Source organism: Pleuronectes platessa, chromosome 9, assembly GCF_947347685.1.
Source record: "Pleuronectes platessa chromosome 9, fPlePla1.1, whole genome shotgun sequence".
NCBI classification, from domain to species: domain Eukaryota; kingdom Metazoa; phylum Chordata; class Actinopteri; order Pleuronectiformes; family Pleuronectidae; genus Pleuronectes; species Pleuronectes platessa.
In genome coordinates, this window is record NC_070634.1 from 6,590,260 (window position 1) to 6,617,297 (window position 27,038).

General features: G+C 40.7%; 1 protein-coding gene across 2 annotated transcripts; it reads right to left on the reverse strand.

Moving 5' to 3' along the window:
• Positions 1-26,365, reverse strand: tmem131 (transmembrane protein 131). Of its 2 annotated transcripts, XM_053429809.1 has the most exons (41): positions 26,052-26,365; positions 23,770-23,831; positions 23,588-23,628; positions 21,451-21,519; positions 19,935-20,055; positions 17,214-17,330; positions 17,007-17,129; positions 16,805-16,885; positions 16,534-16,684; positions 16,047-16,103; positions 15,890-15,951; positions 15,702-15,810; positions 14,823-14,931; positions 14,578-14,731; positions 14,303-14,473; positions 13,940-14,050; positions 13,000-13,134; positions 12,777-12,881; positions 11,452-11,538; positions 11,168-11,320; positions 10,999-11,074; positions 9,054-9,168; positions 8,793-8,931; positions 8,588-8,697; positions 8,437-8,509; positions 8,141-8,292; positions 7,890-8,032; positions 6,822-7,008; positions 5,204-5,389; positions 4,925-5,080; positions 3,462-3,901; positions 3,172-3,356; positions 2,943-3,073; positions 2,745-2,860; positions 2,501-2,656; positions 2,265-2,403; positions 1,651-1,766; positions 1,471-1,552; positions 1,275-1,378; positions 1,002-1,153; positions 1-920 (listed from the first exon to the last, which is right to left on the reverse strand). In XM_053429809.1, exons 1-41 carry the CDS (start codon positions 26,221-26,223, stop codon positions 654-656), a joined length of 5,415 nt encoding a protein of 1,804 aa, XP_053285784.1. In that variant the 5' UTR covers positions 26,224-26,365; the 3' UTR covers positions 1-653. The 2 variants fall into 2 exon arrangements, with proteins under 2 accessions (XP_053285784.1, XP_053285785.1); XM_053429810.1 differs by lacking the exons at positions 23,588-23,628; positions 23,770-23,831; positions 26,052-26,365 and adding an exon at positions 21,786-21,873.
• Positions 26,366-27,038: the final 673 nt, after the last annotated feature.

Consider the following 27,038-nt stretch of genomic DNA (forward strand, 5'->3'; position numbering starts at 1 on the left):
TTATTTTGCTGAAATCCTTTATTTAAAGTGGTGTACCATACAAACCTCAGACTCAATGTATTCTTACAGAGGGTTTTGACAGTTTCAGGGCCGAGGCCACTTTAAAATGGGGAACATAAACGTTCATGAAGCTTTCCGGGCTGCTGCTGTTCTGAAGAATCACATGTCAGATTATGAAAGATCTCTGCTGCCAAATAAAAGCCCAGTGCAACGATTTAAATTCAGAAAAATCTGAATTTGACTTTTCGAACAGAGTTTTATAAGAAAACCAGTAAGACGCAAAATGATTTTTGAAAAGAAAAATGTGGTTTAAAACAAGATGTCTGCTCCAACATTAATACTGATCTTTAGGAGATGCTGCAGCGTTACCAGCCTTACTATATCAACAAAATGTCTGCCCTGGCATTAGCATTTTTAATTTCAGGGGCACCTGTTAAAACAAATCCAAATAAAACATAGCATTTCTGCCCCCATGAATAAAAGACCTGCAGAGAACTAAATGGCAGGGTTGGTAAGCTACAGCACTGGGCTACCAAGCATTTCAGGTAACGTTGCTTTCTGTTGGGATTCTCGGATTAAAAGAAGAATTTGATTCAGCGTACAGAGTACATGAAATCCATGACATGCTTCTGTTAAGTGCCTTCAAGTGCTGTTTAATTGCCGTTGTCAGAGGAGCTAGGCCAGGGTTCGGAGCTACGCCTGCTCAGGGTTGGGCGCCACATGCTCCACGGGTTGTAGGTGCGACTCATCTCAGTGGAGGCTGGTGGCGACGGGGCGGAGCTGTTGACCAGATCAGTCAGAGTTGTGGCGTTGGTAGAGGGAGGAAAAGGGTGTAAGGCTGAATCTGCGCTTGTTGACCAAATGGAGCTGCCGAAGGGCGTAGTCGTGGACCAGGGACTGCGGCTGTTTCCCAGGAGCGACTAAAAAACAAAACATTATAATATTATCATGAACAGGAGGTGGATATGTGAGCTGCATTAACACTTAATAAGGGATCTTACTGCAGTCGGAGCAGTGGGTGAGCTGGAGCTGCTGTGCCAGGAGTGCAGACAGTCGGTGCTTGGTATGTCCCAGATAGACGAGGGCACAGGGGGGATCTCGGGCCAGCTCTGCTGAGGCTCAGATGATTTTGCGAGATTCATTCCACTGAAAACTAAAAACAAAACAACACATTCAGTTTAGTAAGAGTGCAGCCAGTCAAACATACACTGCTTTATCAGTGACCCTGCATTCATCTTTGTGCTCGTTATTGGCCTGTGGCCCACATGGAATACCTCCTGACAGGTTGAAGGAATTGTTGGGCCCAAAAGCAGAGAATGAGTTGGCCGAATGGAAGTTTGGACTGCTCGCTGTATCAATGGGACTCCATAATCCAGAGCTGTGGGAGTAAGTACATATATTCAGCTGGGATTGGGTCTGGATGTCATGTGTGGATGTATATCATACATATATATACAAGTCTCACGTTACCTGTCAGAGCTGTCACTTTCCACTGATGTCATGTGTGGCAAACTCTTTCCTTGGCTGTCAGTTTTACCTGGGCCAGAGCCGCCTGACGAGACAATTTAATGATTACCTCTCTAATATACAAAACAACAACAGCGTAAGAAGAAGGCATACTCTCTAAAGTGTCAACTGTTGCATATTCACCTGGGCTTTTGTCATAACCAGCAGCTACAGCAGCGAAGGTGGGGTTCCCATTTTTGCCTGGCAGTGGAGTGGCAGGAGACAGTTTATTTCCTGGGGCCTTCTTCTGGTATACCTCGCTGCAAAAATGTCTGGATTAATTTTAGGCGTAGATAAAAATACGTATGGTTAATTATAATGATTAACTTTTTTTAAAGAGTTGGGAAAATGAATATAAAACAACCCAGCTCTATAAATAAATGTTAGTTAATTGTTAAGCTCAGTCAAAGGAAAGTTTCCTGTTGAAAACTGCACCCAGGTGTCTTGCTGCTCTGTAGGCTGGAGCTGAAAAATGTATAACACAAACCTCCTAATTCCCAAAACATCTAACAAATTGTTCATCTTATCAGCTTTATCAACTTCGCCTGTATTAATGGCACGTGGAGGTGAAGGGTGTGTGTGTCAGAGAGAGGGAAAGGGAGAGAGAGAGAGAAAGAGAGAAAGAGAGCGAGAATGAGAGCTAGAGAGAGAAAGAGAAAGTTCTGGGACTAACTTCACTCTGCACCATAGACGTTTATAAAAAGATCTGCATACAATTTATTGGTGATGTGAGGTTGTGTAAGTGACGTGGTGGATACCTGTTACTGTTGAGCACACTGCTGTAGCTGCCTCGGGACAGTGAGGGGGAGGTCGGTGGAGGGGAGCAGGGGACGGATCTCTTCAGGAAAGGGTCAGCAATAATTGTCTGGAGGGAGATCTGCTGAAGACTATCTGCTTCTGCGGCACAGGACAAAGATCATTCAGTTTTAGCAAAAGATCGGACCGGGTCAGACAGCCACTGGACACGACAGGATGGTTTCAGGTCTGGACTTACGGACGCTGTTTTTCGAAACAGGCACATCCCACTCTGGGGAAGCCATCTCCTTCTCGCCCTCAGAGCTGCTGCTGTGGCCCGGTTCAGGGGCAGCGCCGCCGCTGGACAAGAGTTTGGCCAGCAGAGAGGGGCGCCCGTCGTCCAGCTTCCCATCAACTGCCAAAACAAACGTTTTTGTGTCACAAACACAGCTCGTATTGCCGCGAAAGGCAAAGTCACGGCATTCAAGCTGAAGAAAACTCACATCTCTGTTTCTGCAGGGGTTTGGTCTTTGGGATGTTGGTGAGAGGGTGGAGAGCTTTGGAAGTGAAGCTCTTACGCTTGTTCTCCAGTGGTGTTATATATGGCAGCTCCAGAGAACTGAGGACAGAAGTTATTTGTCAAAAAGAGGACAAAAAAACTAACAGAAAATAATGGCTGTCACCTTTAATCTTTAACAAACCTGGATTTTTCAGGTTGGGTCTCTTTCTTGGTGGGTCCTTGTTTCTTGGTTTTGGGCTTGATTAAGAAATTTGAAGTTTCTTCTTTCACTTTTCCAGTGGTTACTGTCCTGCCTTTCTTTGTCACTGGTTCCTGAAGGGAATAATGGGAAAGAGATTTAATTACATTCATATTTGAGTGAATGCAGAGGAAGGAGTATATTTGATTAGGACTCGGACATTATAATTGACCTCTCTGATGTTTGTCTCCACATCTGGGTTAGATGTCTCTGTAGTGGTGGAGGAGCTGTCGTCGTTGTCAGCGAGGTTATCTTTAAGCTCGTCACCCTGAGTCTTTCCTGTTGATTTTTTCTCTTTCTCTTCCTTCTTCTTCTGGGCTTTTGTTTTACCCCGCAGCTTCCCTTTGGATTCCAAGACTGCAAACAACATAAGTTCACACACATTGAAAACCTGTAAATGATTACACAGACCTCCTGCCTCTTCTACTATCAACAGGTAGAAACAAACGTGTGTGTGTGTACCTTTGCTTTGTATGGACTGAGAGCTCTGCTCCTGCAGAGCCTCTGCACCAAGTGGCTCTGGGCGATCGAGGTCGCTGTCCATGGCTCCTACCAGATTGGCATATTCTGGATCGTCAGCGCTGATGCCTCGGTGAGGCAACGACGACCCAGCTAAGTTTTGACTCTGGAGGTCCAGCTGTTTGGTACTGCGAGCCTTGCGGTTGGTTAGCTGGCAGGCAGCTGGAGGACCTTCTGGGCCTGAGGTTGTACTTCCTTTGGTCAGCTGGGAGGAACCAGCTTGCATAGGTGAGCGGCCGAAGCCCATCCTGGACCTCTTGTCTTGGCTGTCTGAGTCGGACAAGGTGCGAGTGTTGCTCTGTCGGCCTCCGACCCGCGCTGCTCCGTTGCTGGACGCATATAATCCTCTGGAGTTCTGGGTTGGGTCACTGTACTCGTTCGATCTAAATGTTTACAGAAAGGTCTGTTAAATTTCACTGAATCTGCTGCATCTGCCCCCTACAGTCGCCTTTTCACAACAACTTTATTTAAACCCTTGATATTAACATCTTTTGTCATTGATTCCCACTTTGATCCACAAGCAGAGGATCTCCTGGCAGTGACTCTAATATTTATTTTACTTTAAAGTGACATCACTTAAGTTTAACATATGTATGTGATACTAAAATAAAGCACTTTTATAATCTTAAGGGCCCTTGACACGCTGAGCTAACTTTACAGAGGTAGTACCAACAAATGCTGATTTAACGCCCTGCATTAATTACACAATACTAATTACTATTTAAAGATGAGTTTAAAAAGAACAAAAAGTAGGTTTGAACCTTCCGTCTAGAGCCTCTATTCATCATCCAGAATACAAAGACAAGAGCTTCATTGATAAATTGATTAAGTTGATTGATAGAAATGCAGCTATTTAGATAATTGAATAATCTTTGACAACATTTATTATGTACAAATTCTCAACATTTTATAGTTAAAGATTCTAAAATGTGACAATCTTTGAAGTTGTCGCTGATGTTTTATAGACCAAACAATTTACTGAATATGATAAAAAAGGAAAAAGATACCACTCTAGAAGTATGTTTTTTAAGTTTAAACCAGCACCATAAAGTTTTGCTTGGTGTAGCTTTTATCAGTCTGTGGTTTGTTTCTGGAAAAAAGGCAAATGTAAGGAGACACTGTGCTTAAAGTGTGAATTCACTGCAATGTCTCTCAGACAACCTCAGATTAAACATGTAAAGAAGTCAGTGATAAGTACCAGACACTCGTGCTTACAGTACCAGACAAACCAAAATCTGTGAGCTGTGATTACAGCAGTGAGCCACAGATACTATTGACCTTTCTATTCGTCAGAGCCCTTTCATCACAGAGTCAGTTAGACTGATGGAGCATTAGTCCAAGTTTTTTCAGAACAAATCTTTTCAGAGTTAATAACCGTCACACTCCATTCTGCATGTTACACTTACTTTGGATCACTGTGAATTTGCACAATTTCCCTGAGATTAAATGGTCTCCCAGTCTCCAAGGAGGAGTTGGATTCCACAGACACTCGTCTCTTAAAAGGCTCCCAGATGCTCTGAGCCTCCAAGTAGGCTGTGGCAATCACCAACAGAAACATGGAACTGCAGAGACACGAATGCAAGAGAGAACTGTAAGTCAGGTTAAAAAACATTTTCAATAAAGTAAAAACAGGTTAGCTTTTTTTGTTGTCTTGATGTTACAGGTTTATGTAGAGGGACACTTGCCTCATTATGAGAGACACTATGATGTAGAGCTCCAGCTCCCAGCTCGGTCTGGGCAGGGTCCCTGCACACGCAGCTAACATGTGGTAGGGCAAGGAGGCATTCAGGACAAACACGAACTCAGAGCCTCCACATGTCACCAACTTGAGCTCCCTGATCACTCGAGACGAAGTGAAGTCAGGTGTAAACCTGTGAGGAAAGGAGGTAAATGTCTTAGTTTTACCTAGGAACACGAGCTGTGGCTTATTAAACAACTACATAAGTGGGGGCTGGTTGGAAGGCCAGGTAGGTATCTGTTATTCATGAACGTGTGAGCATCAGGAGGCAGTCGTTTTCTAAAATCACAATGAAGTACTAGTTCAAGATGGTGTGTAGGTGTAGTTTTCAAATACCATTTGTCTAAATAAAAACATTAAATGTCCTTTACTGGGTGATAAGAAACCACTTGTTATGAGGTGAGCTGTGCAGTGCAGCAAACCTTGGGGAGCTGTATTTATCTCAATATTTTCTAATGCTGTCATTTTCAGAGCATGCATAGTGACAGGCCCAAGAGCTTGAGCTTGTGCTTTAACTGTAAACTTTTCTATTTTCTAACTGATCAAGTAGCTTATTCTGATTTGATTGAGGCTTCTTGTGTTGTTTTTATTTGTTATAAGATGGAGGACAAGTATTTATTAATAGACAGAGGTACAGGCAGACATTTTGTGACAGTAACGACAGGCACAATTAATAACTTAATGGACTGTGTGTTGTAGATAAAAGTAGGTGGGAGTGACAGTAGTGTGGGCGAAGGTTGTAAACTGATAAAAACAAGAATGTAGACAAACAAGAATGTAGACAAACAAGAAGTCGCACCCTGACTCTATGAAAGGCTCGACATTGAACAGCTCCACAAGCTTGCATGTAAAAGTTGAAAGTGACAGAACAACGCTCGCCAATGGCAGTGAATGTGTCTCGCCACATTCTACATGGAAACGAAGAGGAAGCAACAGATGGTGTGGCAGCATTATTTCTCATAAGCCACACCTATAATCCGTCAGACATCGACTGAAATCAGCCGTCATCTCCCAAACTGGATCTCTGTTAATGTACAGGATCACTAATGATGTTTCCAAAAATGTATGGCAGAATATTTGGTGGGGGGTAATCAGGTTATATGCATCTACAGCAATCACCATTTATTTAATGCGGGAAATAAATGTTAATATGTCAGCAGTAGGAAGAAACAGACTCACCAATACATCAATATACATGCTCTGTGTTGGTGTCACTGAGTAAAATCTGATTTAAAAAACATCCTGATAAATATTTTGAAGGAATATTTCTTATTAATTCAATTTGTTTTTTAACTTTTGGGGGATTTCTTTATAATTTGTAAAGCGATGAAAAATGTACAGCGCGTGTAAGTGTGTCCATCCACGATATAGGACTTAAAGTGATGATGAAAAAGGAGAACTGCGGGGAGCAGGCAGAGGCAGCAGAGAGACACAGAGTCAAGTCATCCTCTTACTGAAGGCTTTCTCATCAGAGGCTGAGGACGAAGTATTAATAGAGCTTGTGGGTGGATGGGCAGAGGCACCAACATGCACATGCGCACACTTAAGGCAGTGTGTTCACTTACAGTATGATGAGGTCTTTTGAAGCATTTGGCTTAAGTGCAAACTCTTGACAGTTGAGAACTTTGAATCCATATCCTTCACAAGCCTGGCCATTGATTTCTGCTGGTCTGATGGTGATCGGAAGCAGACCTGTGTTCTCCACCCTGAAGGTTCTTTTGAGAGTGAAGTTCGGCTCTCTGACTTTTGTCTCTGCAATAAAAAAAGGGCAATGATTAATGGAGTAATAGCTGCAAACCAGAAACATTTGTTGATTCACAAGGTCATAAATTAATTTAGATTTAGTGTACTTTTATTTTAGATAATGCTTGTGGAAATGTATTTCCTACTTTTTATTCTGATCAAATATTTTTATGGCGGTAAATGTGATTAACTGCAGAACTGATGCACTTTCTACCGTAGGGACTTTTCTGCGTTTTAACAGGAAATGCACCATTTCCTTTATTTTTCTCAAAGTAAGTCAAACTCTGAATAAACTGCCTTTACTTCCTGTTTTTCATACAGCCTCTTTCCTTAGAAGTTCATTCTTTTCTTTCATCTGTACATCAGCGATTTATAATGTTTAGACGTGCCCTCGCTCAGCCACTATCACTTTATGTATTGCATAAACACAGGGATTAGATTTTATTCTTTTCTAGTTTGGCTGCAGTCACTAATCATGCTTGAATTTATTATTTTGGAAATAGCAAAGGATATTAATGGACAGCAATCCAAGAGACATTTTAGAATATAGAGACATCACAAGAAAAGTGTTTGCCTAATAATGAGGTGTAGGTTAGTCCTGAAAAAGGATCTCATGTTCCTATAATATGCCAGATTGATACAGAATAAAAAAATAAAGAAATGCAGGCGTTCATGGGTTCTGTGTGTACAAATTAAATTTATAAAAATACAGAAAACCTTTCTCTGGTGGCAAGAAGTAAAATTAAAAAAGTAACTATCTCTTTTGAAAATGTAGTGATTACTTATGATCATGTTGTGAATGCTTGGACTTTCTGGTGCTGACAGATTCTGTGTGAGGTAAAACAGACTCCATGTTCAGACTGATCTGAGCCTCAGCAACACAAACTCACTCTCTGTGCAGTCCTTGAGAAAGGCCTCAGTCATCTTAAACCTCAGTGAGCTGCCTTGTCCCGGAGGCTTCCCTGCGACTTTTAGGCTCTCCGTAGTACCTCGTCCATGAAGTATAATTGTGTCAATCACGGTCAGATTGTTTCTATACAGATTCCCAGAAAAGCACACAATGTTAAAAGAGAATCACAAATTTACTGAAGAGACTGTTTGGTATGTTAATAAAAAAAAGAAACGTAAAAAAGGGCAGTACCTGACTATGAGGAGAGATGAGACACTGTGGTTGCTGATGGGGGTGAATCTTATACTGAATGACTTAACTTCCCCAGGCAGCAGGAGGAGGTTGTACACAAAGGGTCTGGTTGAGCCCTCTACGAACCCAGAACTGGTCTTCAATAGGGACGTCTGCCAAACAAACAGAGGTTCTGTTAGAGCCAAACACCTTCCACATGTTGCCTCAGCTATAACAGGACTGTGGTTATTCCAGCCAGCTGATTCTCTAAATCCTTGTCTAACAATGAAGTCCACGATCGAACTTGTAGCACTCACTTGATTTCTGTGCACCTGGAACTCAAGCGTGTTTGTGTTGATGTTGATGTTGGACAAATTGCCTAATGGAAACCTGGGAAATAAAGTTTGTCAGCTTAAGATGAGGGGATAAAGAACAAAAAATGTGCAGTTATTTGTGGAGATTTCTAACCTATCAGCCAGTTTTCCAGAGAACACTGAGGGGTTGGGTAACAGGGCCAAGGGGAGAACTTGTACATAGACGGGGACGTCGGAAGGATTTTGCAGAATCACCTCCTCGTTCTGCAGAGAAAACAGACAGATTTCCAACCTCAGTTTCAAAAACAGAACTTTAACGACACTTTTAAGAATTCCTGAGGTGGATTGATTCTACTCACAGAGGAGCTGTTTGTGTTGGTCAGAGGAAAACTAATTCGTTGTGAGGAGTTGATCAGTGAGGGCCAGGTCAGGTGAGCGGTTATTTTAGCTTGCACATTTTTTTGAAGGTCTGTGTTGACTTCAAAGATGGCTTCGATCCTTCGGTGAGAAAAGAAACATTTTGTGACATTCTTTAAATGGTTAACCAATGCTGAACATGTAATTTAACAGTACAATCTGATAACCAAAACTAACCATCACTGAATCCTTACTGTACTTACTTGTGTCCTGTATGTTCTTTCAGCTCTTTCCATCGTCTGAGCAGTTTCTGATGAAAATCTACATCAGCATCCCATATATCCTCCTGTAACACCATCCCGTGAGGCTTGGACTCAGCTGTGGGAGAAAAAAAACATTATCATTTAATTTGGACTCTTTAGGCCTATTTAGATCTGAATGCATTAGAGTAGGAGGTGGGGAACATAGCTCTGAGCAGCATTTTAACCATTACAAAATAAGCCAGACTAACCTTTTCCACTAGTATCTCTTACTGAAAATATTAGATGGACCAGCACAAAATTTAGCCACACATCACATTTCCCCCATCTTGACTGTTTTACTTATAAATGTTTTGTTAATTACATGACATTACATGTCATTTAGCTGTTGTTTTATCCAAAGCAACTTCCAATTAGTGTATTCAACATCTATGAAGGGCAATTCGGGGTTCAACATCTTGCCGAAGGAAACTTATGCATCGGCTGGAATTTGAGCAGTCCGTAATAAATAGATAATTTACAAAATACAGAAAAGGGGCTGTTATATTTTAAAGTCACAAAGTTAAGTGATGTTTTAAGAGGAGCTTTAAGTGCTGAGAAAAATCTGATTATGTTAAATGGTGCTAATACCCCCCCCCCCCCCCCCAATTTTTTTTTGGGTGATTTAAACATCAGGTATGGGGTCAGCTCATTACTGCCATTACAGCACAACCACAACAAAACAAGTAAACAAGGAACTTCCTCTTACAGTATGCCTCTCCTTCGACTCATTTAGAGCACATCCCCCTAAGGACCACTGGGGCCTGGCACCTCTGAAGGCCAACATTTGTACTTGGGTCTTCTAGCTCTTTTGATTCAATATCAATTCAGTTGGGATATTTCAGTGTAGAATACCAATTTTGCTTGGACATGAAAGAAATTCTCAGAAAGCTAAAGATGTAAACTGAACAAAGAAACCTTTAGCTTGGTGCACAATTAAAAATATTAAGGTAGGCCTGACAACAAGTTTTAATGGATTATATATTGCTCCAGAAATTATTTTTATAATGATATTATTGTTTAGAAAATCTCATACCACTGAATTAATAATAATATTAGAGCATAAACCTGCAAGCACACCCTTAAGAATACTCAGTCTGACATTTGAATTGGAATAAAAAATATTATAATATCCTAATAAATAAAACAATAAAATCAACCACACACAACCAAATCAATAAATAAAATAGACTCTCTGGCTCTGTTAACAAAAGTTGCTCTAGAATAAATATTATACATCTAGAACAGGGTATATGTAATCAGCTCGGTAAACAGGTTGGTTTGGTAATTTGAGTCCTGGCTGTGTGCCTCACGTCTCGTGAAATACTGAAAGCGTTCAAAATGTTGACGAGTAATTTTTCATTATGTTTAAATGCAGCCTCATAAACGCAAATTAAACAAACACTAGTAAACCTCTTGTAGTGATCGGGTCCTAAAAACTTGTAATGAGTGTTGGTGTTTATTAGATACAGTGAGTGTAGGTCAACATTAGTGTGGAAGGAGGAAACAGGAAACTCCAGCACGGTACAAACCAAACGGCGGCCCATAGTGGAAACCCTGTGTGTGTGTGCTGATGCGCTCCCAGTCTGAGGAGTCTGTGAGCACAGTGACCCACAAATTCCCCTCGCTCCTCGTATTTCACGTGATGGCTATATGATGATTATCTTTTTTATGTGGAGCTACTTTGCAAGTCTACGTACCGAAAAACATTGATATCTGCAATAATAACAGGTGTGAATGATCCACAAACATGCTTAGGGTGAGATAAAAAATAAATAAATAAGAAACTAGTACCAACCAGGAAATGTGATGTTAAATATCAGCCCACATTTTTTAGAGAAATAAATCCAGTCTGAATGTGACATTTGAATGTAACAAACAGTCAAAAGAAAAGAAAAAAAACACTTACATTTAAGCACAAATGGCAGCCCCACATAACAGTGATCACCACACTGCAAGCTGGCATCAAAATAAATATTTGCCACCTGGAAAAAAAAATATGTAGAAATTAAATAAGATCATGTCTATTAGTACAAATATGGCTAATTCACTGATTTGGCTCCTTGAAGTGTCACTACCTTAGATTTACGCCTGGGCTCCAGCTCATCTTTGTTGTTGCGGAGCCGTTTGTAATAAAAACGTATATCCTCTGTCAGGGAGCGGATCTGCTGCAGCCTCACTTTCTGTGTAAAAGAGCTCTGTATGCTGAAGCTCTGATGAACAACTTTACCCTAAAGAGAAAAAAGAACATGTCAAAAGATTGTGTGAAAAACACCTTGTGCGTTTAACAGAAAGATACCATCACACTTGAATTCATTTTCTGTCTGTTGCCAGGGCTGAATTACATCTTAATGTTACTCACAGGAAATGAAGCTGGTAAAATGATGTGGTTGGGAGAGCTGTTTAATGTGCCCACTGCAATGAGAGCTTTCACTGGGATGGTTAATATCTGAAGAAAAAGGTCAGGTCAAGTCAACATTAGGCTGAGAGCTGGTTGTGTATAACTTTAAAAGAACATCATCAAAACCACTGATAACTAGGGATGCACCGATCCGCTTTTTTTACCTCCGATACCGATATCTAAGGTTTAGTATCGGGCGATACTGATCCGATACCGATATAGAAAAAAAGCGCGAAATTATGGTAACAAACTGTAAGTTTCATTGGGGGGAAAAGACTGGGATCATGAGACTTGACTTAAACATTTCTTTCCTATTTTTTTAAAAACAAATAAACAGATATAAAAGTACTGAATTACTTATTTATTTAATAATTGTGCACCAGTAAAACAATCTTAATCATAAAAATAAAGTGTGACTGGTTCAGTCAGTGCAATTAGGGATTCAAAATACAATGTAAAACAAAATAAATAATTAAATAATAAAGGAGCTGAAATTGAGAAAACAACAATAGACATTCAAAATAAATAGCAATCAGCTCTTTATATAGTTTAGTGCAAATGGGAATTAAACATCCATTACAAAAGCATCTGAACAAAACAATAGCTTCTATAGTTTGGGTAAAAACTTTAAAAAAAACTTAAAAAAAAAAAAATCACTGAGCTGCTGCTCGCCGGCTTCCCGGGTTCTGGACTGCTGGCGAGGCGCGGTAGGATGCGGAGGTGGGGTGGACAGGTCGAGCCTCGGCGGCCGTGCCTGCTCTGCTGCGACCTCGGCCTTGTCCGCTGTCAGCGCCGGGGAGTAAGGAGGGGAGGTCGGCGGGGGAGCGGGCAGAGAAACGTGGACGTATTGGCTCGCTATTCGCCCAATCTCGGCGCCTGTGGTTGTTGCACGTCGCTGGCTTGACGGCGGGGGTGGGATGGATGGAACTGGGGCTCCGAGGAGGGAGGCCCACGGACGTATTGTAACTAGACGTTTTAGTACCGCCTCTCGGAGCATTCACTTTACAGATGTTGCACGTAGCCGTGGAGCTTGTTGGCTGAGGTAATGTGTAATAGCTCCAGATAGCCGATCCTTTCGCTTGTTGTATTTTGTAAACACTGTAGGCTCCACACGGCGTGTTGCTTGCGTATGACGTCACTCACAGCGCACAGCATAAAATTACACTGAATAGATCAGCCGATATGGATCGGCCCATTGTCACCGATACCCGATCTAGAAATTTCTTCAATATCGGTACCGATGCCGATACAAATATCGGATCGGTGCATCCCTACTGATAACCTACCTCATAATCGGTGGTTATATGTATGGCTCCGTCATATGTGCCCTCCAGTGCCTTGGCCACTAGTGTCACTCTGAATGCTGCATAGTATCCAGATGCTAGTATCACCTTTTCGGAGAGAAAATGTTGAACATAAGGTTATTTTTTATTTTCAAGTACCTCATGGTTCTCTGGGTGCTCATTGTACCTAAGCCTAAGTTTTGGAGTGACACTGTAAAGGTCTTACCGTTTTGTGATGGGAAGCTGAATTGTTCTGTAGCTCTCTCAGGCGATTCAGGGCCATTGTTGCGTTTCCCTTCTCCGTCTTCAGCAGCTCCATAGAAAGGCTGTCTCCTGTGACCAGCCAGGACTTAATCTCAAGCTGGAGAAGGGTCAGTAGAAAAATGTTCTAGTATTTTTTGGGACTCTGATTTGTCCTTTTGCAGGTACACAGACTACAGAAGGAAAGACAAGTTCTTACATTAGCGAAAAAACCAGATTTGCCTGCCACAGCTGTGCTAAAACTCTAAGGTCTGACTTTCTGCATAGAGAGTAAAAACTACTTGTATTACATTACATAACATCTCATTTAGCTGGCGCTTTTAAAGCGACTTACATTAAGTGCATTCAACCATGAGGGTACAAACCCAGAACAACAGGAATCAAGAAAGTACAATTTTCTTCAAGAAAGCCAAACTACAAAGTGCTATATGCAAATGTCAGCTAAGTGCTATTAAAGTGCTACTTTATAAAAGTTTATTTTATTCAAGGTATAGTTGGACGAGATGTGTTTTTAATTTGCGGCGGAAGATGTGTAGACTTTTCTGCTGTTTAGGAGCCAGGACAGCTAACAGTCATGATTTTGTTGAGTGGTTAGCTCATAGTAAGGGAGCAACAAGGCGATTGGCAGATGCATAGCGGAGATGCTGGGGGGTTAACCCACTTGTGGCAGCACCAGTAGCTCGAACAACGCAAGCATGAGGCAAAAGGCGCTGCAAGTTAGATGTCTTATGTTATAATAATAAGTGTTCAAATTTTTTGGTTCATAATGAAACTGTGGCTGGACAGTTAATTAACTGTGGCTCATGCCAAGGGAGTTTCCCCTTTTATAATTGACTTTTCTTACAGGAAAAAATATCTAGAAATCCTGACAATCATTTCGTTATCGGTTGCACCATCTTTTTTACCTCTATTGGATTACTGTTGACAACCACAAATGTGATGCTGCTGGTGTCTGTTGCACTGCGAACACCGAAGTCCAGGAGGTTCTCCTTCAGACTGGGAGGCAGGACCAGGGGCTATTCATGCCAGGCCACAAAGAACAAACACCACGTTACACAGACATATCTTGACCAAAACATATCATATTTACTCTGTCCTACAAACAAAACACAGGTACTACATAAAGGGTCAAAACTGAGTTTCGTTAGCAATGGCATTTAATGTGGTTTGGTAAAATAATCAGCCTTAAAAAAATACTTTTTAACTACTATGGACTTTGTCAGCTAATCTGAAAACTGCACTTCACTGCATCAGCGGTTAGTATGTACCTCCAGGAAGCCTGTGTAAGCCCGGACAGGCAGGTGAAACTTTGATGCGTTTGTGATGAGCAGGATGTTGCTGTCTATGTGAATGGAAGGTCGAACCGGCCGGAAGAGGAGGGAGAAGATGTACCGTGACTCATGTTTGGGGATGAGGATCGGTGCACTGAAGTTCTGCACCTAAAATAGAAAGAGGAGATGGTGTCATTTCCTTTCTACGCATATATGTATATTTATCTATATAATCAGAATGACTTCCGTTAAACCCTTCTACTGGCACTCACATTAAACATGGTTTTGGCCTCTTCGGGCAGGGACACGTTGTGTATCCGAATTGCAAAGTTAAAGGCATTTGTGAGGAAAATGGGTCTGTCCACCGGGTCTACAGGACTGTCCCTGATGTGGAACAATGTCGCTGTGTGGTCAAAACCAAGGTAGCTGCAAGAAGAGATGACATACCATGTTTTCTTCTATGCAGCATAATACATAAAGGCACCCAGTCTCAATCTACAGCCACAAAATCACTCACCCTTCTAAAACTTCGACCTGGTATGGGATTTCAAGCTTGGAGTAGCTCTTCTCTTTTGCTTTAACGGTTATTTTACCAGAGAACTGATATGGTCTTCTCGCTTTTGAGGCTGCAATGGAAACACATGATGAAAAGAGTAGATAAGTGAGCTGCAAAACGATACCAGGCCCCGCAAGAGGAAGTTGCACAACACCAAGCCAAAAGTGAAAGAAAGTAAGGAAATGTAAAGCTTCTATAGCTGAACAAGTCAAGAAAACACAGATGTTTCTGATTGTATATGAATAAACCAGAAGAGTTTTAAAGGATGTTGATACAAAACATTGTTTACACACAGAACTCCCTCTTGACTTCTTAGAGAGGATTTTTCTGTTTCTGATAACCAGTGAAGAGGAAACTAACATGTTCAGAGGCTGTGTTTAGTTGAAAATAAGCATGTCATTGCACTTCCTTAAGACATGTTTTTCATGTTGTATAGTTAGTAGAGGGTGGCAATAGAGGAAGTGTATGGTAGGTGCAACTTTGTCAAAATTCCACACAGAAAAAGAAAAGCTAAAAAACTTCATAAAACATCTTGAACTACTGCCTTGATTTTGTATGCCTCCACCAACAAGTCAAGTTTACATTTGTGTAAGTACAAACATATGTGGAGGGAAGACTTTGAGGGAACTTAATCAGTATTGAGCACATTTTTACCATTATTACTATATTCATTCAGGAGTTATGGACAAGAAATATATCTGAGATATTGAATTCACCAGAAGGTGATGGCAAAATGACCACACATGATTAACAATATGTATGATTCAAAATACTTAACCACACATACATTTTAGAAGAGCAAATGTAAATTATTGGTACATAAACAAACACAAAACTTACCATCAAAACTAATACTTGCTACTTTGGTATATCTGCTCTCTCCTGCTTTTAGCGTGACTGCCTTGAAATCCACTGTGACTGCTTCATTTGATGGTGTTGTACGTACACTCTGAAATTATGAGTGGTCAGCATGAGGTAAGATAACAATTTAAGCAAATCGATTTTTTAAGTCTTCCAAGAAAACCTACTGTAATTGGAACATCTTTTGTTCCTGAATTTAATAGGTGTAGATTCAGCAGTTTTGGACGATCTGTAAAAAAAGGCAGATGGGAAATGATAATTAGCAAAGGAGGTCTGGAAAAATACTATATTATTGAAAACTGCAAAATGTGTCTTTGTCCGTACCTTGTGAACGCAGCGTACCGAAATCAAGCATCTCTGTGGAGGAGTATATGCCAGGGGCTGCAGGGAGTGAAAAAAATATATATATGAAAGCTGATATACAGATAAAACTTCATTGAGAGTTGAAGACAATAAGCCTCATTCACCAATATCGTCTTAAGAATTTTCTTAAATTTGTTCTCAAGTATTTTTCTTAGAAAACTCTACGTCAGATTCATGACACGTTTTTAAACTTCAGAATTGTTTGTATCTGTCTTCTTATATTGGTAAAGGACATGTCTTTGTAATATGAAAGTGTGGGATAGTTTTTACCGATTAGCATAGGTAAATGTTTGAAAAAAAGTGTTTTGTGGACTCAAACACCTCACCAACTCCTGCATTTGCATAGTGGTGAGTAGACAATTAGTATACACAATATTCATTTTTGGGTGAACTATCCCTCTAAGACCAGTTGGTGAATGAGGCCCAATGTCCTGTTAGTAAAACGCACCTGACGTGACCTCCACCTCCACAGGCAGGATGATGAACTGGTCCTCGTTGGGGGCGTTGGTTTTAATTCTGATGAAAGCCGTGTGGTTGTCTGCATCTCTCGATGAGAAGCTGGCTCTCATCACCCCCTTTGTCTCAAACGGAGGAATCTCCTGAAGGCAGAAGGTCAGCATGGGTAACCTGGACTCAACTGTCTGTAACCAGCTTTTGTCTTCAAATCGAAAGATAACTCAGGAACAACAAACAACAGGGAGCGGTGACATGAAACTCACCCACAATTTTCCAGTGCCTCCTTGTTGACCTGTGGGCAGCTCCAGATGTAGATCCCCACCACTGGAGTACATCTCAACAACCTGGAGCAGAGCAGAATAAAGCAACACACACAGACATGACAATTCAATCTAACTGTATATGAAAAAAGAACTCAAACACATGCAAATATAACCATCAGAGAGTCTCATTTCCCCAGGTTACCTGCAGTGGTTCACTGTATGGGTTGTGGATGTGTATTAGAGGTGAAAAGCTGCTGTTTACTGGGACTCGAGCCCCAATGAAGGGCCGCAGTCTGTAGGGGTTTGGGATGCCGACCCCAAAAACCTTCCAGAAAAGAGAAGGAAAGAAAAGTATTTGTTAGTAGTACTTTTGATGATAAAAAAAAAACTGCTTGATTAAAGTCTGTACCTGGTATGTAAACACTCCATGATGTGATGTATTAATAAATAAAGTGTTCTCGACATTCCCAACCACTCGAGCGAGAAACACCACATCAAAGGATGTGTTCCCTCCTGGTGGAATTATCTGTTGAGAGAACGGATGACACAGAGCCACACACACACACACACACACAGATCAAAAAATGGATAAACACTTTTTAACAAAGAACATATTAAGGCCTCACACATGTACTGACCCCAAAACAGCTTGGCTAATAACCACAAAGATCTTTACACTTGTCCACAACACCTGACCTTAAAGGTCACTGCTAGGAAAACATAACAGCTACACTCTAACTTTAGCATTTCGGTGTTGACTGTAGTAGCAAATGGTGTCTGTTCTAGAGTTTTTGCTGCAGATACCTCTGAATTCTTTCCTGCCAATTCCTACCAACATGAACAAGCTCCAGAAAATAGGGAGAAGCTTATTAAATCTTGTTATAAACACTACAACAACCTAAGGCCCCTTGTTCTCATGTCTACATGTTGTCCCCTGATGTAACAGCACAGAACAGATCTTGTTGTGTCATCGTCGCTGCTGCAAAATGTTCAGTCTCAAACATGCAGATAGTGAACGGTGCGAGAGGCCGGTGGAATTTAGAACACCTTGCAACACATTTACTTCAGCGTGAGATTAAGTAAATTAAGACTTGGAAGTGCTGATGTTAAAAGATAAAAGTATTACACTGTTAGTTTATAATGGCAAATTCATCATTCAGGAATCTTCATTTTCGTCACAGCAACACGACTAGGCTGTCCCATTTCAAAGGCTCCCTCTAATGGGGCAGACAAACACTTTCCTTTACCCCCCCACAAAGGCTCCAAAAGGTGGCTCCTTCCCAACCAAACCTATCCCAGGGTTCAATGCGCTTCAAAACATTTTGTGTCCAATAGTTTTACGCATCAGCTCTACCAAACACCGGATTACATGTGTTAAACATCCAAAGAGGCATTAAAACTCTCATTATGTCCAACGACAGAGTGACGCTTGTATCAGGAATCCTCTGAAGCCCAGACCAGATTTGAGACATATTTATATAAATGTACATTCCACTTCCTTCTTCTGTATTGTCAACACACTGACATCATGTTTATCTTCCTTAATCGAGATGATAGACAATCCTGTACTTACATCTTTAGTACAAATTTTACTTCCTTTAGTTAACATTTGATTGAAGCTCTAGGGAAAAACTGACTGCACTTCTTCCCTCTGTTCCTTCAAATATTATTTCTCTGGTTACAGCATAATAACCGAAGTCCAATCAGATAAGCAGCATTTTATCTTATATAACAAATCTCTACCAAAGGGTTTTGCTGGAAATGTTAACTTCACACTAATATACAAAGCTTCTGTACAAACACATCCCATGACAGAGGACTAGAGACCTTTGGTTGTTATCCTCCCAACCGCACTTATTTTCCACTGGTGTTCTTTGTGAACTAGACTCGTGTGTACTGCAGTTTAATTTATTTTTACATTCCACACATGTCTGTTGTAAGAAAGAATGAATACATTTATTCATAGTGCCATATTTGATTTAAGGTTTTCCTCTCAGTATGATTTTTCCACTCTTGGTGTACAGTCAGTTTACAATGTTAGGGAAAAAGAGCTGTTCATAGTTGCAATGTGTCTGTTAATGGGTGAATGGCAGTAAACTGTACTGTAAAGTGCTTTGGGTGGTCATCAAGGCTAAAAAAGGGCTATATAATTACAGATTATTTACCATTTATCTTACTGTGAGGTTTGCTAAGAAGTGTTTTCTTCCAAATAAGATGCTCCTCTCATTGTGCAGAAGATTTTAATATAATATACAAATATGTGGAAAAACAAAAAAACACTCATGTCCCATATTACAACTCCTTGTCAGTGCCTCACTGAAACACGTATGCTATGTTTGCGGCTAAAGTGACAGAACAGGCCTTTCCTGTTAAGGGAGTCTTCACATGCAGCACAGAAAACATGATATATTTGCTAATACAAGGAACTATATTTTGGAAAAAGTATTAGATTACTGCAAACAATAAAAAAATCTGTAAAAAGCCAAGTTGTATGTACTGGGGCCTTCAACTCAATGAATAATAAAATACATTGAAAGACAGTTTACGTAGATTAACTTTCCTGGTGGAGTTATGTTGTGTGTTTAAATGGTCGATTTAAGCAATCTTTACTTTAATACAACTTACATTGTTCTATGCCAGATGCTTGACATCCCCTGATATTATTGCCGTTTACTTTTTCTAGTTTTATTCCCTGTTTTAACAATGTAACTCATTGTGAGTTCATTGGTGTGGTCACATGTTTAAGTGGCTCATGTGATTTGCATCTAAATGCGTTTAAATGCGGCTGATTACTTGTCTGTTTTTCATACATGAAGGAGATCCCAGACTACTTGAGGTTACTCTAGTCTAAAGCAAAAAAAGAAGAAGAAGGAAACAGCTTCTCTTGCCGCTGTGTCCTGACCTGTAGTTCATTTACAATGAATATAACATTTATTAATTAGTATTTAAAATGTCTTATGAAGCACTTTGATTAAATAACAGTGCGATTAACACGCAGCCATGTGACTAAAGATCAATGGAGCTGTTTTTCTTTCTTGGATAAAAAGACTTCTTATGAGATAACGATTTGACAATTTAGCTGGGGACAAAAATCTTTTAAAAAGCAAGTTTTTAAATGATATGTACTTACCCTATTCTGGAAAAAGGATGCGTGAAAATGTGCTGTCGTCGCTGATATTGATATCAAACTTATTTCTTCTGGGCTAGGATTATGTAAATAAACTTTCTCCATTTTTGGCATTCCAACAGGCCTATAAATGAGGATAAAAAACATTGTAAGAGCAAATAAACCACAATACATTTAAAGAAACTAGAAATAATCAAAGAGGAACCATGCTGGATATCAGATATTAACAGACACTGATATTATTTCCATGCATGAAATATGAGAGTTTACATTAAGATAAAAACTTAGATTAAAGTTAAAGAATTCAATTATTTCTATCACAGCAGAAGAGAGAAAGGAAGGAAGGAAATGTCAATCGGGGTCAGTAGGTGTATGTGTGTCTCAAAGGTTCCTATACAGAGTTTTCTAAATTAAATTACCTTTGAGATTCATGATAAACTTGATGTTGCTATCTATCTTAAAATTCTGCATTTGATTTGAAAAAGGATAATAGTTGCGGTTTTGCATGTTATAACCCATCAGCTGCGGATAGTGTACTTTGATTTATTTTATTTCAATGTGGTATGAAAATATGCAGGGACTTGAAACATTGGGAGTCTTCCTACTGCAAATAGCGAAGCTTGATGAAATAGCTTTGGCTGGAAAATAAAAGCCAATTAGCCGAGCAAATTATCACAGATGTTACTTCTGAGTCAATTAAAGAAACCCTGAAATATCTCCGTCTTTTGAACAAAGTGGATAAAGAAGCGTGTGGTTCCACCAGCACATCATCATCTTAACATCATTTATAGTGCATCTGAAGTTGAGCTTCTGTGCATGGGCTGATATTTTGACACTGCTAACTAAAATCCTGCCGTTGTTTCATGTGAATTGGTGACAGGGTAAAAATAATTTCTCAAGGTTTAATTTTCAAGTCCTCCAAACACTAACAATTGATAAGTGGCTCGTTTATTGTTGCAGAAGGACGGAGGAGGACAGGCTGTCGGCAGCTGGACTCCTTACTTGAACCCATGCCTCTCTAAATGCAACTGAATAATTTTCACTCTGCACCCTGCCAATCGACTGTAGGCTGCACTTGGAACAGGGAAATACTACATGGGTGTGCACCTACTGTCAAGAGTGGAATGTGCACTAATAAGTAGGACCAATATGAAGCAAGGGGCTGAAGTAAAAAAAAACAACTGTTGAAGTGCATTCCATAGAAGGCTAAAATACTTCCTGACATCTGTTTATTATGGACTATTTCAAGTCTGTCGCTCCAGAGTAACTCAAAAGTTTCACTTATGTCTGTCAACTGTCCAACTGGTAAATGCTGTTTATTAATAATAAAATTAGGCTTTTAATTATGTTTGAGAAAAATATTCCCTCAAAAATAACTTAAGAATAACCTCTTTATCTCAATAAAAACAACTTGAAATGTATTAAAAGCAGCAGAGTCTGTCACACAATGATAAATGTTATCAAAGCAGAGATGACGAAGACGAAAAAGAGTCAAATCAAGTAGGAAACTATGACTCACTGTTCGTGAAAATCCAACATTGGAGGTTCAAATCGTATAGGTCGACAGTTCCCACGGTGCGGGGACGTGCTGTAAAAGACAGGAACACATGACAGCCACAGCAGCAAGCTAGGAAAAATACTATCCATGGTTGTGTGCGTTTTAAACAAATGATAAGCTAAACGCACACACAGACACCACAGTCTGCGTCCTGGCCTTCTTTTTCACAATGCATTAAGCGGAGCATGGGACCACTCCCAACTGTGGTGCACTATTTCCATATGTAAAACCTCTGTGAAAATCCATAAATAGAAATTAAAGACCAAAAAATATAAAACTGCATTTCTTCTGGTCACCTTCGGAGAGCTGCCTCCCTCGAACAAAGGCAACAAGTTTTGAGCATCGGTTGCACCCTCCTAGTTGTAGAACATAACTGACCAAACCTGTTCAACAACAGGTGTATCTTAACAATAAACAAGGCCGTCCCTAAAGAGAGCCAACCTCTCTCTTTGATGGAGCACTGTGTAATAAGAGCCTGTATAAAAATCTACTGAAAAAAAGGCATTCATTGGCGATGCAGGTGTGGTGCATAACTGGGCTGACTCATTTAATGATCGAAAGGGAAACACCTTTATTTCATGTGTATTCTTTTTACCCAGAATATAGCCAACTATTTATGAATATTACAAAAAGGTATGAAATGCAAGACAAATGTTTAATAATTAATGCAGATCCTCTAGGACTTCACTCAGATGTATTTACTTTAACATCTCCCCAGAGTAACACAATTTAGAAGGGATCAATTTCACTTATTTACTACCAAGCCTAACATGTACAGGGGCAGACAATGGTGGAGCTCGCAATAGATGGGGTGGATTTCTGTCCCCTGAGGAGCACAGCAATCCACACCGAATCCCAAACCATGCAGAGTTCATCCGGGATAATCTGTCATCTACAGCCTGCTGTCCCATCTCTCATTAATATAACAACTACTGACAAAATTCTTGTGAGATTAAGAATTTAGATGGATCCTGGCTGTGAATTCTATGAGGCCATTTGCTCGCTGCTTCAGAGCTAATGTGTTGAATGTCAGCGTGTAATTGGAGTAGCCGAGGAGATCATGGGGAGGGCAGTGCCCCTTTGCCTCAGGATCTGCATATGTCCAGCGTCAGGGTAATATTAAGACAACTGGCACATGAAAAAAGTTATTGTGAAAAGCGTCTTTGTTCCTATGGAAGTAAAACAAGTGTGTTGAAAGTGTCCTTTATAAAAGAGGAGCATACCGAGTAATACAGATGAGATAACTAACAAAAAAGGAATTCCAAACATGACACACATAATGGGGATATTGAACAGTTAAAATGTCTCACATTCACACAGTCAAACTAAAAAATACCACAGCCCTAATTTGAGGGAGCGGTCATGCAATGCCCTTTCATGGTTTAGAACTATGTACTATATAAATAGTAAAGGCTCACTGTATGTTGCACCCGGACAACTCACATGTGAACAATTAAAGACACTAGAGGAGGGCTTATGACATGTGGAGGGTATAAAACCTGATGAGAAAGGTTTACTTATAAAGTCATGTCAGGTCGTATTGGATGTTTGTCTAAAACTGACATCTCAAAGCAAACTATAATGTTCCTGAACAACTATCCTATCTGAGTGGTAGTGTCTGCTTTAGAGGCACTTAAGCAATCCTGACTGTGAGGCAATGTGACCTGACCATGAACACTTGTCAGTACAAGAAATTCCTGCTCTTGTTCATTAGGCTCGACAAAATAACTTTTTGGGTGTTTGTTCATATGACCATGATGACTGATAATAACTTTACCAATTTGTTACAGTACAATGTCAATGTATGCTACTTTTCCTTGTGTTTGAGCCGGGAGAAAAAGGAAGTGTGCTACTATTGTTTTGCTATGTCAGCCTAGGTCAACAACTCCTCAGGCTGTACTTAAAGTTTCCACAGTATATATGCGTTACAGCAAAAAGGTCCAATGGAATTCCATACAGCTACAGCACATAGAAGATGAATAACCACGGCACCTGTTTACCTGACTACACCCTAACTAATACATGGGGAATTTAAACACAAACATCTGAACTGGGTGCAAGAGTGGAAGATGTTTCTAAATGAAAAATGAAAACATACCTTTGTTGATGATATAAACTAAAATCAATGTCAGATTCTGCCTGTAAAAACAGAGGAATACGGAAAGTCATGTTTAGAGGGCTGGCATATTTCAATTTTGAACATCAATCAAATTACCTTATTATTTATATTGTTCTGTAATATTTGACATCAAGGTGACAATAGCAAGTTAGTTGACTTACCTGTAAAAGGCTTCCTTCGCCAAAATGTAGAACTTCTAGAATTGTGTCTGACTGAATGAATGCTGTAAAAAAAAACATAAGGGGAAAATATTTTCAGTACCTCAACCTTCATCATCATTGAAAAATGACAATCTGTTGATAAATTGAGTTTGGAGCATTTTACAGAACATGAAGCACTACAGCTTAATTAAATAAAATGTTGCGTTCATTTATTTAAAGAGTTTTGAGTGGCATAAACAGAAACCTATTTCAGATGGTACAATGCAGACAATAGTTCAAATAGTACAGAAAAGTGCAGAGAGATTCTAATATACTTTAAAGTCAGATAAAATAAAAAAAAATTTAAAAAGCTCTCTTTCGGCAACTCCTTCCAAATCTCGAAAGGGAAGGTCAGATGTTCGCAGTCATCATATCTTCTGAACCACACAGTAATATACTGGTTGAGATAACTCCCTGCTTGAACTTTAATCTCTGGTATTTTCTGTACTGACAAGAGTCAAGAGAAAGCGGCTCCACATGGTGTAGAATTGTATCTGTTCCACAACTTCCACAATGAACACATAACATACACGTCTATTTCCTTCCGGACTTCACACGGTGTCAGTCCATCAAGTTTTTTGTAGTACACCCAACCATTCTTAAGCTGTATTAAAAAGGCAGTAACTACATTATCAACTCAAGGGTTACAGGACCGGATGTATCTCTGATTGATTCTTTCAAAGTATGAATCTTTCAGAGTTCAGAGTCTAAAACTAAACCTGCTAGTCAGCATTTATTATGCTTTCTCTTTACTGAGAAGCTTTTCATCCGACACCATCTATGGGCCCCCGCTTGTTTGTCAAGAGTGGATCTCACAAAGAAAAATGTAGACCTCTTCTACCATGAATTAGAATTTACTATTTATTTTCAATAAATTTCCACTTGCAATTTAGTAAATTTCTCTCATTTAGGTAATCTCTTTTGAGTACGTATAAAGCGGTTAAAAAAACACTTTTCCTGCTGTACTACCATGGTGAAACATGCGACACAAAAATTAGAAAGATGTGTTGGAACTTAAACTACCAGCGCACTTGAAGAAAAAGTTTACTTTCCCATCACTTTAAATGAATACTTCCCTTTTTGCACAGCATTTGCATCGAGGCAAACACAGCACAATTGTTAGAGTGGCATCGTCTCAAAATAAAGAGCAAACCCAACACACAACCACAATTCATAACAAAAATAACTAATGTCAGAGCGGCTTTAACAAATTTTAGTCAACGGTCACATTAGTTAGCCAAGTGCAGGGACACTACAATCGAACAAACTGAAAGGCAATCTTGAGATTTTAACATTTCTTCCAACTCAAAGGTGCTTAGTTTGTCCTTTTTAGACTACTGTCAAAACATGGCAACCTCCGCAGAGAGGACCCGATCCTGATGCAAATATTACGTATTTAAATATAAATGGCCCCATTCTCGGGTAAAGAAAACAACAATTAGTACAATGTAAATAATTACACACTAGTGAAAACATTACTAGGATTATTTTGTATTCATTTTCTCCCAATAGATCCCTCTCGCTGGACCTTTAAAGACACCGGGCACCTTTTAGAAGTTGCCACAGCCACTAACCCGCTAACCACTGGTACACTGGATGTGACAGCTGAACACCTAGGTCACACTGGATAAATAACACGCGGCTGGTCCGTGCCAAGCTGGAGCAAAGCCAGGGTCAAATCAAAAACGCTCAGCCACGTTTACAGATAACTGTCAACTGACGGTTTGAAACATTTCCTCCACCGAGGCCAGCATGAGGAAGTAACGTTAGGTGGGCTGTCTGCCACAGTGTTCTCAACAAGGTTCCCGATTGCCACATCTCCTCATTTGCGAGCATTAACCTCACACAGACGCGAGCTAACATACATACTAGCCATTATGCTAAAGCTGCTCTTCCCCGTTTCTGCCCTGTGCTGTTTTGTTTGCTAGGCAGTGTTAGCCCAACTTAGCCATATATGGACGGGATAAAATGACATGACAACAAGCTACACACGAAGCTAGCGTTCACTGCAACGTTAAAGGCCACATAGGGCTAACTAACGGCAGCACTTTCAGTACGAACCCAGACGTCAGCCCACCCCTTAATGAACTGTGGCTCATAGTGAAATACATTTAACAAGGCTGGAGTTAATGTTAGCTGGCTAGCTGTGGTAAAGTTGGCCCGCTGAGGTAACCTCAACCGACACTTGGTTGAAAAAATGCCTGCGGAAGTTAGCGCGAGCTAATGCGGACGTTGTTACAAACCTTGTTTATTCGCCCGCGTCGCGTGGATAAAAGCAATAAATATAATCCTGAATAATCCGATACACGGTGCTCTTCTTCCTGTGTGGGACTGGCGACAGCTCGGGACTCTTTCTTCACTCGCCATGCTGCAAACCTGTCTGTTACGATAACAACCGAGCGGGTGTGCGGACATGCCAGTGTAAACCTCCGCTGACTCTGTCAATCATAGCCGCTCAGAAACCCTGGGGCTCCGCGGCAGCAGAGACTAGAGTCCTGAGAGGAGGAGGCTGCGGCCTGCGTCTTCTTCTCTTCCTCTTCCTCTTCCTGCGTGACGCGGCACCGTGCGGTGGGCTGCCGCTGCTGCTGCTGCTGCCTGCTGCAGCGGAGGCAGCGAGACCCAGCGACCGTCAGCTGCTCCAGACCAACTGGTCACCTGTTTCTACAGGTCCACACCGGGTTCTACAGGTCCACACCGGGTTCTACAGGTCCACACCGGGTCTGCTATGTGCTGGACCTGGTGCGTGTATTAACTCAAGCAGCAAAAGACCTTGAAAATAACTCAGCTGCATCCAACTCGGAGGATTTGGCTGATTCATCCAACTTGCGAAATGCCAAGTGTTTGTTAGCTGTGACAGGCAGACAAACAGACAGGCAGACAGACAGACAGACAGATGGACAGGCAGACAGGCAGACAGGCAGACAGAAAAACCAGCAGGCAGACAGGCAGGCAGAAAGACAAACCGACAGACAGGCAGACAGACAGACCGACAGACAGATAAACCGGCAGGCAGACAGACAAACCGACAGACAGACAGGCAGACAGACAAACCGACAGACAGACAGGCAGACAGATCAACCGGCAGGCAGACAGACAGGCAGACAGACAGACAGGCAGACAGACAAACCGACAGACAGGCAGACAGACAGACAGACAGGCAGGCAGACAGGCAGACAGACAGACAGACAGACAGACAGAAAGGCAGGCAGGCAGGCAGACAGGCAGACAGA